General features: G+C 50.5%; 5 protein-coding genes across 5 annotated transcripts; 4 read left to right on the forward strand and 1 right to left on the reverse strand.

The window, feature by feature from the left end:
- Positions 1 to 336: 336 nt before the first annotated feature.
- Positions 337 to 1580, forward strand: N7457_001221 (SDR family oxidoreductase; the record flags this gene model as incomplete). The annotated part of the gene is made up of 6 exons (XM_057172267.1): positions 337 to 391; positions 449 to 707; positions 768 to 931; positions 992 to 1191; positions 1250 to 1400; positions 1459 to 1580. The coding sequence occupies 6 exons, from the start codon at positions 337 to 339 to the stop codon at positions 1578 to 1580; spliced, it is 951 nt and encodes a 316-aa protein (XP_057036170.1).
- A 3064-nt stretch (positions 1581 to 4644) lies between these two features.
- On the forward strand, positions 4645 to 8442 carry N7457_001222 (uncharacterized protein; the record flags this gene model as incomplete). The annotated part of the gene is made up of 1 exon (XM_057172268.1): positions 4645 to 8442. The coding sequence occupies one exon, from the start codon at positions 4645 to 4647 to the stop codon at positions 8440 to 8442; it is 3798 nt and encodes a 1265-aa protein (XP_057036171.1).
- Positions 8443 to 9473: 1031 nt separating this feature from the next.
- Positions 9474 to 10160, reverse strand: N7457_001223 (uncharacterized protein; the record flags this gene model as incomplete). Its single annotated transcript, XM_057172269.1, has 1 exon — positions 9474 to 10160. One exon carries the CDS (start codon positions 10158 to 10160, stop codon positions 9474 to 9476), a length of 687 nt encoding a protein of 228 aa, XP_057036172.1.
- Positions 10161 to 10429: 269 nt separating this feature from the next.
- Positions 10430 to 10843, forward strand: N7457_001224 (uncharacterized protein; the record flags this gene model as incomplete). Its single annotated transcript, XM_057172270.1, has 1 exon — positions 10430 to 10843. One exon carries the CDS (start codon positions 10430 to 10432, stop codon positions 10841 to 10843), a length of 414 nt encoding a protein of 137 aa, XP_057036173.1.
- A 938-nt stretch (positions 10844 to 11781) lies between these two features.
- N7457_001225 (uncharacterized protein) lies at positions 11782 to 12936 on the forward strand (the record flags this gene model as incomplete). Its single annotated transcript, XM_057172271.1, has 2 exons — positions 11782 to 12021; positions 12076 to 12936. 2 exons carry the CDS (start codon positions 11782 to 11784, stop codon positions 12934 to 12936), a joined length of 1101 nt encoding a protein of 366 aa, XP_057036174.1.
- Positions 12937 to 14784: the final 1848 nt, after the last annotated feature.

A 14784-nucleotide genomic window follows, 5' to 3' on the forward strand; every position in this document is an offset into this window, starting at 1 on the left:
TGGTAGCTAACCTGTCAAACAGCTATGACGAAATTTAGAGTGGCAGAAATGACCTTGAAAATTAAGTATAGACAGTGGTAGATATACCCAAATCTGTATTTAAATGCATCTGTTTACTGATCTAGATAGAGTGGCCATCAGTTAACCCCGAAGCAATTCCACAATTGTGCAGGGCTGTGTACTGGATCAGTAATCAAAAATGCATAAATTCACCCGTTGGAACATTTGAAGCCGAGGTCCGCCTGTGGGGAAACAGTCGTTATCAACCTCCTGAACTCCCCCAATTTCCCCACAATCTTCACTTTGTTCACTTAAGAAAAAAAAGATAAAGTAATCATGCCGCTGCCGAAGAGTGAATACTTGAGTGATACCTGGAAGGATGGGATCTTCGGTGAGCTTTTGCCGCGTCAGACGGTACGATCTAGTACCACTAACTTCTCCATTCTAGCAAACAAAGTGGTCTTCTGCACCGGTGGCGCGGGTACCATTTGCAGTGCACAGGTTAGGGCTTTGGTCCACCTAGGTGCTAACGCATGCATCATCGGCCGCAATGTAGAGAAGACCGAGCGTGTTGCTCAAGACATCGCGACGGCCCGACCGGGTGCCAAGGTGATTGGAATTGGTGCTGTGGACGTGCGCAAGCTCGATAGCTTGCAGAAAGCAGTCGATCGCTGTGTCAAGGAACTTGGCGCTATTGATTTTGTCATGTAAGTTGACAGATCAACGTGATTCCAGTGTTGGGCTCCCATGCTGATAGTATTTGACAGCGCCGGAGCGGCAGGTAACTTCCTTGCCTCGATCGAGCAACTCTCGGCAAATGCCTTCAAGTCTGTTATGGACATTGATGTATTGGGGTCCTATAACACCCTCAAGGCTACTCTTCCGTATTTGCGGGAGTCTGGCAAAAAGCACAGGATGGACTCGGGATCCCGTGAGTTCGCCAGTTGGCAGACCTGAACCTTGCATATCATGATCACTGACAACCATTTAGTCCAACCATCACCACTTGGAACCGGCGGAAGAATTATCTTCGTTAGCGCCACCCTCCACTACCGAGGTATGCCCTTCCAGTCCCATGTGGCCGTTGCCAAAGCCGGCATCGACGCCTTGTCGAACAGTGTCGCCATCGAGTATGGTCCACGCGGCATAACTTCCAACATCATTGCACCGGGACCTATTGCCCAGACTGAAGTTAGTACAAAAATATCCTATAACTGTGTCAAAGAATGAATTGCTCATAATCATTTAGGGCCTGGAGCGTCTGCTGCCATCAGATGTCATGGAAGCCTACACCAAGTCCCAGCCACTCGGCCGCTTTGGCCATGTGCGCGACATTGCCGATGCCACTGTATACCTCTTTGCGGATACTGGTAGCTACGTCACAGGCCAGACCCTTGTTGGTGAGTAATCAGACATCTGAAGATCATTGTGAACGTCTAAAACTTACACAAAAAACAGTCGATGGTGCGAACTGGCGCATGTCAGCCGGCGGTGCTTCAGGTGGAAATCTGTCTTATCCGGAATTTTTGCTTTCTGGTGATGAGGTTCCCAACGTAACTGGCAAGAAGTCTAAGCTTTGAGTAGAGAGAAGAATGGACGACACCGATCGTACACCAGCACCTTTCGGGCGTTCTTATCTTAGATATTCAGTATTCTTCTAATTATTATCGATGTAATGGATTTGATAGGATTTGTTATTTTTTAACCAAGGAGGCCTCTACCCAAATAATGTAGTCTCATTTTTGGGATCAAATTGCAGTGTCCTCTAGCATCAAGAATCCCTCATCATTCTTCACTAAAAGACTGCAGTTTCGGTATCGCCAAAAATGCCTACCCAGCGAGTCACGCCCATGGAATTGAGTATCAGCGACCGTATAGTGTAGACCTGGAGACCCAGGAATTGCACAACAAACGAGGGAACAATCCCCCAAACATCCGTGTCGTAGGTCCATCACTTTATGTGAGCTTGCTCCCGAGGTATTGGCCCTCAAATGCGTCTTCTCGTATGGCTTTGGCGGATTTCGGTACGATGAATCTGCGGAGGGGAGTGAGCTGAACCTTGCGTCACAACTGGTCTGTAGTCCGTCCGATCCTATTGCCTGTCGCAGTGTAGTATGTCAGTCACCAAAAGAAGTGTCATGATTCAATGATTGATTCTTGAACCGCGCACGACTAGTTTGAGCGCCAGCTTCTTCTTCATCCGAGAAGATATTTCCAGCCCGTCGATAACTGCCTTTTTGGGATCCTGGATCCTTTGAATGAGCCGAAAGTTCAGATTTCCAAAACGCTTGCAGGGAAGCCAGCTCAAAGCGTGTCGACTCGGGCCTGAATCGATTAGTGTCTCTCCTCGGTACTATGAGAACCCCATTATGTGTAGTAACCGCTGAAGCTCCAGCATTTGCAAGGACAGATAGCCATTTCTGTATCACCCACCATAAGATCTGATCGATTGTGAGAGTCCGATCCCAGTCAATGAATCAAACCATTGAATAGTCTCTTCCTGGCAATTCGGATGAATCGTAGTGTTGCGAAGACACGTGACCTCCTAGCACTTTAGTCTAGTCTAGCTAGCTTTCCTTCTTCTTCCTTTTCTCTTAGCACGCACAATAAAAGATTTTCCAGTCCACTCCTTTTCATGAGTAGTCGTACAGGATTATCTCTCTATCACGTAGGTCGTAGAATCGGGTGTAGGAAGTATTTGGTAGATCGAGGCACTGTTAACATCTAGCGACAAGCTCTTAAGCCATAACCAATGAGTCTCCAGCCAGTGAATGCCTTGTATATCTCAACGGCAAGCGAGTGCAGACTTACCGTGGTACCCGGAGCCATGAGATCAATGGCCGAAGTATCAAAAATCGTAGAACCATTCAGATGGGATGAATAGGTATGAATGCACACGCTCGACACCCGATTTGCAGTCGTTTTCCCTAGTAAGTCAGCAGTCTGTTCCATCTCCGTAGATACATTCGCAAATAACTGTTCGCTGTCCCTCTCGGTTCTCGTTTGGTCTCTATTGCCGTCTTCCATGTAGTGTACTTTTCGTCCCGATTTTGGTCGGATGTTTGTCCCATCGCAACCTGGATAGAAATTAGCCCTCAGACTGCTGCCCTTTTGCCAATAGAGGTCTCAAAGTCGAAGGCTAGCTGACCTGCTTGTAGTCTTCTCATCTTGCGCTTTGCGGATCTGGCTAGTGTCGCACTCGGGTTTGGCGTCTTTGGGCGTTTTTGCGAGACACAAGAACGGCTTCGATCGAGGCCTATATAGTCAATATGAATCTCTTGTCAGCCTTTGCAGTCAATGTAGGGATACCTGATATCCACCACACCTGTTTTCCAATAAGAATCTGTAAGAATGGGCACTGAACAGGGTGTCTTCGTCTCGAAGAAGACAGCACCGTTGACTAGACATACCCGGACTGTCTCAACCAGGATGCTATCTCGTTTCGAGCGGCATAGACTGGGAGACCAGTAGCTTGATGAAGCTCTTGATGTCCCAATATTCATTGATACGATTCCATGTCTTGAATCAACGTACTACATGTCTGTCCCAGGATGTCTACTATTCGGCAAGCCGAATACACAATACATAAATGTAGGCTACAGCACATCTCCATACTGCTATTCTGGCTATTTACAGGGCTTGTACTACAAAATCTAGTTCTATAAAGTCCAATACAACCCGAATAAGAGCCAGTCTTCCTAGAAAAGGACAATTGAGGGTACCAAAGACAGTCCGCATTGTTTCCGCCCTCATGGTCACCATTGTTAAACAAAGAAATAGTCGTAAACAAAGAAAAGACAAGCCCTTATTGGTTGAGCTAGGAGCTCCAACCCAGAGAGGAAGGAACTCGACCAGTGAGATGCTAAGGCCTCACCAATGCGTCGCGCTCCAGGACTATATAACCCCCTCAATACCCCCAAGATCTCTTTCCCTTTCTCTCTCTCTCCTTTCTTCCTCATCATCGGTTCCATTTGTTTCTTGTCTTCAGTTTCCACTGCTCCTCATCAAGTTTCATCCCAGAACTTGGTGATCAAGTGCTTTTCTGAATCTGTTGTCAGCATTGTCTCTTGCAAGTCCCACCCACCCTTTTGAGTATCTCCCCCCGGTGTCTAACATCCTGCCATGTAGATTGACCCGTGTCTCAATTGACATCTTTTATCTGAAGACCAGCTTTCATCCCAACCGTGTCTTGTAAGTCCCGTCTTCCCTTATGAGCAACCTCGCACACCATCTAACATCTTGTCATGTAGTCGACAGGTCCCCATTGACACCTGTTGTCTGAAGACCAGCTTTCATCCCAACCGTGTCTTGTAAGTCCCGTCTTCCCTCATGAGTAGCCTCGCACCCCGTCTAACATCTTGTCATGTAGTCGACAGGTTGCCATTGACACCTTTTGTCTGAAGACAACCCTTCCATCCCAACCGTGTCTTGTAAGTCCTGTCTTCCCTTTTGACTAGCCTCGCACACCGTCTAACATCTTGTCATGTAGTCGACAGGTTGCCATTGGCACATTTGTCCAAAGACCCTTTCATCCCAGTCGTGTCTTCTCTTTTTCTCCGAACTTCTTCTTTTCATCGTAAGTTTGTCCAGTCAGTCCAATCATTCCTCAACAAGCATGAGCTCTGACATATCTCCAAGTTCGCAATGGCAAGCAACCGGGGACCCCCTCGCCGCAACGGCGTCATTGGCTTCTCGATGAGCGGTGTGTCTGCTCCCATCATGCCTTCGACCACCGAGCCGCGCCGCAATGGACCAAGTGGAGCTACCAACAGAGCTGCTCCTGAGCCTGTTATGCCCCTGACCACTGGCCCTCGCCGCAACGGCGTCATTGGCTTCTCGATGAGCGGTGTCTCTGCTCCCATCATGCCTTCGACCACCGAGCCACGCCGCAATGGACCAAGTGGAGCTACCAACAGAGCTGCTCCTGAGCCTGTTATGCCCCTGACCACTGGCCCTCGCCGCAACGGCGTCATTGGCTTCTCGATGAGTGGTGCTTCTGCCCCCGTCATGCCTTCGACCACCAACCCTCGCCGCAATGGACCAATTGGTTTCCAGATGGCCGCTCCTCCTGCTACCATGAGTGGTGCTTCTGCCCCTGTCATGCCTTTGACCACCAACCCTCGCCGAAATGGACCAATTGGTTTCCAGATGGCCCCTTCCCCCGCTACCATTGCTTCGACCAACCCCACCAACACGACAAATAGCCAGGCTCCTCCGCACAGGAACTTCCCCCTGGCGGGCCCCGACACAGCCCAATCTTCCTTCGGATACACTGACGTCCGAATGACCGACATCGAGCTGGATCGATCTGAGACAGCCGTTTCCCAGGCAGTCTCCCAGAGCAACGCCGTAGCCAACTCGGCCCGCAAGTCACAGCGCGAGATCAACACGCTGACCAGCCAACTCGCGGATACCGAATCGGCGCTTGCTCGGCAAGAGATCGAGAACGACCGCACCCGTTCCCAGGTGGCGGCTCTTCAGGCCAAACTGGCCAACCAGCAGAAGAAAACGACCCGCTTTATTGATGTGCACGAAGTTGCAGCAATCAATCGGGTCAATCACCGCCGAGGCACCCAGATCGAACAGCAATTCGAGATCCTCGAGATGCGTTTGCAGGAACTTGCTGATGATCTGGACAATGCCAAAGGCAAGTCTACCGCCCTCGAGAGTCTGAAGAAGAGACTCTCCGAGGAATGCAATGACTGGTTCCAACTGCGCCAAGCAGTGAATGCTTCCGAGTTTAACAGGCGCCAACAGCAAGTGCGCTTCGCCGATGGCCAGAGCTTCCTTCAAGAGCTCATGCGCAAACGGGCGAAGATGCACAGCAACACTATGCGGGACACAAGAGGACGCCAGGTTCCCACTGCCGGTCAATCAAGGACCCAGTCAGCAACCCCCTCTGTGGCTCCCGCAGGTTGCAAAGTTGCGCCCCAAAAACTCGACAACCGCGTTAGAACCAGCAATGCCCCGACCCCGTACATTCCCAGTGACCAGCGAATTCGTTCTCAGTTTGACCTGTCCAACCCCTTCCTGAAGGAGATGCGAACCCAACAGCCTGAGGTCCGCGGACAACAACAACAGAGCAACGAATGCCCGCAGCGATCTGCCAATGCTAGGGAGAATGATTCGGAATCGAGCCTCTCCGACCTTGATAGTGAGCTTGAGTCTTCTGACATCCCCATGAGATCTAAGTCTGAATCTCCCAGTGAGGATTCTGACGATGGTCCATGGGAAGCTCCGGAATCGGCCCCTTCCGAACTCAGTACTGAGCTTGACGAATCTGTGGAGTCTTCTGACACTTCCATGAGATCTCAGTCCGAACCTCCCAGTGAGGTTTCTGACGAAGGCCCATGGGAAGCTCCAGAATCGCCAAGCAACAGCTCCCAAGCTGAAAGTCGTACGGGTCCCAATGAGGACACAACCCCACGCAATCACCCCGTGGAAATGCAACTTTCTTGCGCGGTGTTCTTCGAAGGTGTTCGTCACATCAATGAGGAACACCAACGGAACATCGAATGCGGCAACCTGACGAATCACTCCCGCAAACATCCTATTGAGATGGATTGGGAGTCTGATCTCGAGTCCCGCTTCCCCCCACGCAAGACAAGCACTTCCGAGGACGTAATCATGATTGACGCTCCCGCTGTGAACATGAACAAGATGCTGGTTACGGATGAGATGATGGCAGATGCACGATTGGTCACACGATCGTGCGACATCATTCATCGAATTACGCGCAACCGTATCGAGCGCAACCGTATCCGCTCTTTTGTGCATGCTCGCAGGGCAGCTCTCATGATCATGCCAGTCCCGAAAATGCAGACACCGAGTGCGCCCGCTGTTCCCCAGCCGACTCAATCTGCATATCCTGTGACAGAAGAAGTGTCATTCCAGCCAGATATGAGCGTGCCAGCTGTTCCCCAGCCAGCTCAAACTGTCCAGGAGTACACTGAAACTGTTCACCCATGGATGACAACCCAGGCAGCTATGAGCGTGCCAGCTGTTCCTCAGCCAGCTCAAGCCGCTATGGAGTCTTTCGCGACTGTGCCGATCGGTGTGACCACCTACGAAGCCATGAGTGCGCCAGCTGTTCCCCAGCCAACTCAAGCTATGTGGGAGTCCACCGAGCCCGTCCTGACCCAAGGGGTGCCTTACCACGCAGGTATGAGTGTGCCAGCTGTTTCGCAGCCAGCTCAAACTGCGTGGGGGTCCATTGATACCGTTCTGCCCGAGGAACTGACTACCGAGGCAACAATGAGTGTGCCAGCTGTTTCTCAGCCAACTCTTGTTCTTTGTGAGCCCGTTGAGACAGTCCCAACCAAGCCGTTGTCCATCCGAAAGGCCGTGAGTGTGCGAGCTGTTTCTCAGCCAACTCTGGCTCTTTTGAGGCGCGTGAAGACTGTCCCGACCAAGCCAACGCGTATCCAGAAGGCTTCGAATGTGCCGGCTGTTTCCAAGCCAATTCGAGCCAAGATGGAGTCGCTCGTGCAGGTCCCTCGCAAGTCAGCTATGAGTGCGCCAGCTGTTGCTCAGCCGACTCAAGCTGAAGAACGGTACGACGCCGTTGAGAGAATGTCGACCAAGGAAATGCCAAGCCAGACAGTTTTGAGTGTGCCAGCTGTTTCTAAGCCAACTCGAACTGTTTTGAAGAAGATGAGCAAGACGGAGTCAGTTTCATCTGACAAGGTTGTGGGTGCGCCAGCTCCTCGTGAGCCAGTCCCAAACCAGTCTGGTCTCACTTCATCAAAGGCAAGTGAGAAGTTTTGGAGGGTGCCTGCTGTTTCTGAGCCACCTCCGAACGGATCATTTAAGCTCTGGCCGCGCGAGAAGCGCACTGAAAGCCTGCGAGCCCCTGGCGGTTCGCACCTCGATGTGTTCCCTTCTCAGCACGGGGCAATGACATGGTCTCGTTCCAACGACGTGTCCTCTCTCGAGAAGTTGCAAGTCACAGCAACTTCTCATATCGAAAATGCCTCTTCCATGGTGGCCACCGATTCCTGTGCGGGGGTTTCGCAAGGTACCAAGAAGGTTGAGGTCGCCAATGACCCTTCTTGCAGCGCTCAACAGTCTGCAGGAGAACGACAGGGAGAATTGGGCGGAGAAGAGTCAGCAACTGGTCTTCAAATGCCAGGAGCTTGGCCTGCCGACCCACCCGTCGTCACTGTGTCTGCTGGGTCAGACATGCAGAGGGGATTGGCCGTGTCAAAGGAGTTGATCTCCACGATCCGTTCGGTCACCATCGGTGTCTCACTGCTGGTGCTACTTCTTGTGGTTACCTTTCTCTTCTGGGGAGACCACACTGGACACCTGGTGATTCCCGAGGGTTCCGATCGGTTCTTGGAGGTGCTTCGCTCGGAGCATGGTTTTGAAGTTCCGCTCTTTGAGCGCTTCATCTATGTCTTCATGCGTTGCATTGCTGGAGACCGGGTTCTGCACGGTTGAAAGCAGTCGACTCCAGACACAACCCATCAAGGGGAGGGACGAATGGGCCGCCTCTTGATGGTTTTGAATTTATGCACATCTTGCAAGGCAGGAAGTTGGCAAGTCCGATGATTGCCTCTTCCCCTGCAAAAATCCACAGAACGGCTGGCCAAGAGGAGGGACGAATGAGCCACCTCTTGCGACCAACGCAACGACAAGGCAGCGACCTGGCAAGTCCGATGATTGCCACCTCACCTGCACGACGGACTGCGGCCGAGGGGAGGGACGAATGAGCCACCTCTTGAGACCGTAACGACAACGCAGCAAGCCGGCGAGTCCGATGATTGCCGCTGCATCTGCGCAAGTACGACGCCAAGTGTCTGTCCCCGAAGACACTTCGCTCATCCTTCGGGATGATGTACGATTTCTTGTCGGTTGTCGAAAGACACCGTGTCCGAGTTGTTTGTTCTGCACCCTTCGGGGTGATGTGCGAGTTTCATGTTGGCGCGCCAAAACATGGCATTTGCCTGTTTTGAGCTTTGTTTGATTTTTCTTGTCGGTCCCCCCAAGGGGGTTGTATGATTTGTTGTTTGTGTTGCTTGTCGGTGTCGACAGAAAAAAAAAAAAAACACAAAAAACACAAAAAACAAAAAATCCAAAAAATCCAAAAAAAAAACATACAAAAAAACAGACAAAAAATCACAAAAACAAAAAAAAAAAAAAAAAAAAAAAACCCAAGTCGCCAAAAGACAGAAGTCACCGGCTCCCGGGGGAATCATCAGGGATCACTATATAATCCCCTGGGAGCCGGAGACCTTATATCGCCGCCTGCGTGTTCGGAGGGCCACACCAAAAACAAAAAAAAAACGACGCTCAACACCCAGCTCCTGGGGGATTCGTACCATACATGATTTGCTAAACACTATACGCCTATCACTGTACGATCCCCTGGGAGCTGGAAATCCAAACACAACAGAGCAGCCTCTGAACATGCGGGCGGCAAGTCGGCTCCCGGGGGACTCGTATCATTCATGATACAAAATCCAATATACTCATTTCGCTATACGATCCCCTGGGAGCCGCAAATACAAGTTCGACGCGCCCTCTGGGCATGCAGGCGACAAGCCCGCTCCTGGACCACTGGGACCTTCATTATACGATCCCCCGGGAGCCGCAAATACAACCACAGCTTTCGCTTCGGCATCAAAAACAAAAACACAACCACAAAACCACAATGACGCCGAGGACACCTGCATGCCCAGCAGGCCAACAATTTCCACTTCGCCGACGGGCAGCGTCGACACACCCGGCTCCTGGGGAACTGGGAACACTATATGAATCCCTGGGAGCTGGAAACAAAACACGGCACACGCTTCGGCGTCGAAAAACAACAGTTCAATTTCGATGCCACCTGCATCTTCAGCAGGTTTCATGCCGACTTCGCTATGGAAAGCGATGACACCCGGCTCCCGGGGACTGGGAACACTATATGATCCCTGGGAGCTGGAAACAAAAACGGCACACGCTTCGGCGTCGAAAAACAACAGTTCAATTTCGATGCCACCTGCATCTTCAGCAGGTTTCATGCCGACTTCGCTATGGAAAGCGATGACACCCGGCTCCCGGGGACTGGGAACACTATATGAACCCTGGGAGCTGGAAACAAAAACGGCACACGCTTCGGCGTCGAAAAACAACAGTTCAATATCGACGCCGCCTGCATCTTCAGCAGGTTCCATGCCAACTTCGTCACGGGCAGCGACACCACACCCGCCTCCCAGGGGACTGGGAACATCATATGATTCCCTGGGAGCCGGAAGCAAAAACACGGTGTATGCTTCTGCGTCGAAAACACACACATACACACACACAAACACAGATTCGACACCGCCTGCGTCTTCAGCAGGCCCCGTGCCATCTTCGCGACGGGCAGCAACACACCCGGCTCCCGGGAACTGGGAACAATATATGATCCCTGGGAGCTGGAAGCAACCACGCGGCGTACGCTATGGCGTCGAAAATACAACAAATCAGTATCGACGCCGCCTGCATATTCAGCAGGCTCATGCCAGCTTTGCCACGGACAGCAACACCACACCCGGCTCCTGGGGAACTGGGAACACTATATGATTCCCTGGGAGCTGGAAATAAGAATCGGCACACACATTTCGGCGTCAACAATGAAACCACAAACCCAAATCTGACGCAGCCTGCTCTCAGCAGGTTCATGCCAATTCCGCTGTCCAGCGACTACACACCGGCTCCTGGGGACTGGGAACATCAAGTGATCCCTGGAGACCTGGTCAAACAACGTCGCGCAAAGACATCTCCGGTCCGGCCTACACTTCAACAGGCTGACCATGCCCACTTCGCTGCCCAGCGACAACACACCGGCTCCTGGGGGACTGGGAACATCAAATGATCCCTGGAGACCTGGTCAAACAACGTCGCGCGAAGACAACTCTGGTCTTGCCTATACTTCAACAGGCTGACCATGCCAACTTCGCTGCCCAGCGACAACACACCGGCTCCTGGGGGACTGGGAACATCAAATGATCACCCGGGAGCTGGAAACAAAAGATATTTGATAGTGAGGTATACGTCTCGGTATGGTGCAAACACAGATCTGATGGCGTCTGCGTGTTCAGTGGGTTGATTATGCCAATTTCGTCGTCCATCGATGACAAGCCGGCTCCTGGAGAATCATATCATGTTCCCAGTTCTCCTTGAGCTTTGGTGCGTCGTTCTTTGGGCTTCGAAAATGGTGTGGACAATCTGTTGGATGCGTAGGTGACATCGGGTTTGGGTTTGTATCATACTGAGGAGTATACCGTGCTATCATACATCTTACATCTTCAATTTCCAGAAATCACACATCGGCATCTCCTTGGAGATCAAAAACCACGACGCTTCGGCGTCACACAAACACAAACCTGACAACGCCTGCACGCCATGCAAGCTGCCATGGCCATTTCCACCACTTCAGCTTCTCGCAGTCGGGAACGATATGTGCACGCCACCATGAACAAGTCTTTGAGCGCATTCATACGAGTGTTCCCTCAAGATTTTCATTTCAAAACACGCTCAATATGAAACACAAAGTACGAGCATTTACATTCCCGACCTCGGGACCTCAGGTGCGCTTGCACAGTCAGCAGGCTAACTCCGGGGCTTCCTCCACCAATGACATCACGCGCCACGCAGCAGCTGGCGTCACCCACTCCACTTGCCGTCGACAGAAGATCATGCTATACACTTATCTCCATACCCCTTGAGATAACTTGATCGGCTCTACTTCTTTCGACCACACAGAAGCATCGCTTTCGAACATTCTTGTGTTGAGCCTCGCTCCTTTACGCTATGTTTATACGCTCCGTCCTGCTGGGTGGCGCCGCTGCTCTCGGCGCCAGTGCAATGCTGGTCGTCCCCGAGATGGAACCCAAAGTCGATAACATCGAAGATGGCTATATGAATATTCAACCGGTGATTCTAGAAGACGTTCACCATGCAGTCGTTGATCTGCCCTGCACCGAATGCCCCCTGCGTGAGACCAGCAAGGAAGGGGTTGTCAGTTGGACAGAAGGCAAAGCTTCATCATTGGTAAGGATGACAGAACTCATTCAGGTGTAGGAACTAGCTAACAAATCTTCATAGAATCTCGATTTTTCGATCCAAGATAACCTTTTGCTGGCCAACGGCCGTCAAATTTTCCCGCCGGCTCCGCTTATCCCCGTCCTTGCAGTCCAACAAAACGAAGATGGGGAGGACTCCACACCTGTGCCTGTTGGCTATGCGCTCGAGATCATGCCCATGCCCGCACCATCTGACGAACCGGGATATGAGATACTGGATATTCGATTCACTGTCCTCGACCTGGAGGCCCACCCGGTCCCTGTCGATACTGTTGCGATCACCGTTCTTCAAGATCCCAACGGCGAGCTCTTCATCGCCCGGACTGAAATCGAAAAGACATCCGCCTCTTCCGACCGCTTGTCCTGGAAAGAGTGCAATGGCAAGGCCAAATGTCTCCAGGAACTTCTGGTCGCTCGCATTCGAAACCTGTTGACCGGCGCAAAGACCCGCGTGATGGGCATGGCCAAGCCTGGCCGCAAGGGCTGTCACGGCAAACACAAAGACACTACAATGGCCCAATCTGGGTCTGGACACCATCCCCACGGTCATGGTTTCGGGTCTGCTCATCCTCACCATGGTCACCGATACCACGGCGCTTTCGCCCGCACTTTCTCTCGCATTGTACACTTCGTTCTCATCCCAGCCGTTCTGGGTGTTCTGGCTGGATTGACTGCTAGTGCTGTTGGTATGCTGGTTGGTAAGGCTGTGGTCTTCATCTGGAAACGTTACCGCGGCGCCAATTCTGCGGAGCCCAGAGCGGCCTGGGAGGATGGCGAGGCTTGTGAGAAGCAAGGCCTTATGTCCGTCTCTACTTCCTCCGAGGATGTCCTTCCCGAGTATACTGAAGATTCTCAGGCTCGAGGATCCCTTGACAAGAATTAAACCCGACACATAAAAAACAACCACAAACCACCATACCAAAAAAAAGAAAAAAAAAGGAAAAAAGGAAAAAAGGAACACTGAAAAAACTGAAAAAAAAAAAAAAAAAAAAAAAAAAAAAAAAAAAAAACTTGTTGAACTTGTTGAACTTGTCTTCGGACCACTGTCTGTCTTTTGATCAAGAGCCATTGTCAACTCCCCTGGACGGTACTAGGACGGTACTACAAACCTTCATCAACTTCACACTTTGAAGACCTTCCGTCGTGGCTCATTGATCACCCGAAAAGAAAAAAGAAACAAAACAACAAAAAAGAAACAAAACAACAAAAAAGAAACAAAACAACAAAAAACAAAAGGCAGAGACAGAATGCAGTCGTCTTCCATCAAACACTTTCATCGGCTACTCAGAATGGCCTTCCCGTCCCTTTTCTCGGCCAATGCACCAGAAAAATGAAGAGCATCCTGGCCCAATGGTCACTCAAACAAACAGGTATCCCTGACCAAGGCTTTTACCAAACAGCCGAGGATTGCTACATTCAATCTTCATGGACATACCGAGCTCTCTGGTGCTTGAGTAGCACTGAATGAAGCAAGAAAAGGACAAGGACAAGTGCAAGGACAAGGATACGAATAAGAATAAGAACAGGAACAAGGACAAGGACAAGAACTCTAACATAGACAAGAACAAGCACACAACAAGCACAGGCACAAACACGAGAACAAGCACGAGAAGAAAAATGGTCCACTACCATTGACTCACGGCCATCGCCAATCAGACTGGGCTCCTCACTACCATTCCACATTCCACGGCCAGTCCACATAAATCGAATTGGCCTTCTGGAGCCCAGTCGTCACTTGACAGCAACGAACGTTAAAAACAAAAAAAAAAGAAATCGTTTCTGCTGATGGACACGGCATCGTCATTGTCAGCCTGGTTGGTTCTACAATTCTTTGGTCAATCCAGATGAATGCAATGAGCCCCCTGGAGCTCAATCGCGACTTTGTGAGAACGGAAGAAAAAAGGAAAAGAAAGAACCGTTCTCTAGTCATTCCTACCACGACCATCACCAGCCAGGCTAGCCTCTCCAGACTCTTTCTACAATCTGCGACAATGAGCCCTCTGGATTCCCTCAGTCATCCGACAGCAGCAAACAGAAAAAAGAAAAAAACATATCCTGCTGTCGTGCAGACCTCGGGACCATCAACCACGCTGACTCTTCAATTATTCGGCCAATCCAGATGAATGACATGAGCCCCCTGGAGCCCAAGGGTCACTCGACAAGGTCTAACAAAAAAAAAAGAAGAAAAAAAAAAGATCCCTCTGTCGCCCACACCACAACCATCACGAGTCAATTCTTCAATTAATCCAGATGAACACAATGAGCCCCCTGGAGCTCAACAACAACTCACGAAGAACAGCGAGGCAAAAGAAAACCCCCCTCCCTCCGCTGTCTTTTGACCTGTGACCATCTTCTGTGTATTTCGCACGGTGCTTATTCACTTGTGCTTGATTTTTCTATATTTCATGCCTGCTTCTTTGTTCTGTCAGTATGCAGTTCATGTTCCGAATATTGTTCTTTTGAGAATTCATGTTCTATTTTTGTCTTGTCTTGTCTGATTCCTATTCGATTGCAACGTCTTTATTAGTCTCATATGAAGTTTATCTGGCGTGTCTGATTCCTAATTTTTGCTTGAGTTTGATATGTTATTGTACTCCTGTGTCAGAGCTGTAAGGTGCTTTGCATGTTGATCAAATCGTTTCAAGAAAGAATCTTTTCTTCTCGAGGTCTTTCGTAATGTAGACTCGTACCTAGTCGGACATTGAGTAACATGATGTATATGCAGATGGAT

The sequence above is a fragment of the Penicillium paradoxum genome, assembly GCF_028828445.1.
Source record: "Penicillium paradoxum strain IBT 22861 chromosome Unknown utg000002l_segment0_segment0, whole genome shotgun sequence".
Taxonomy (NCBI): domain Eukaryota; kingdom Fungi; phylum Ascomycota; class Eurotiomycetes; order Eurotiales; family Aspergillaceae; genus Penicillium; species Penicillium paradoxum.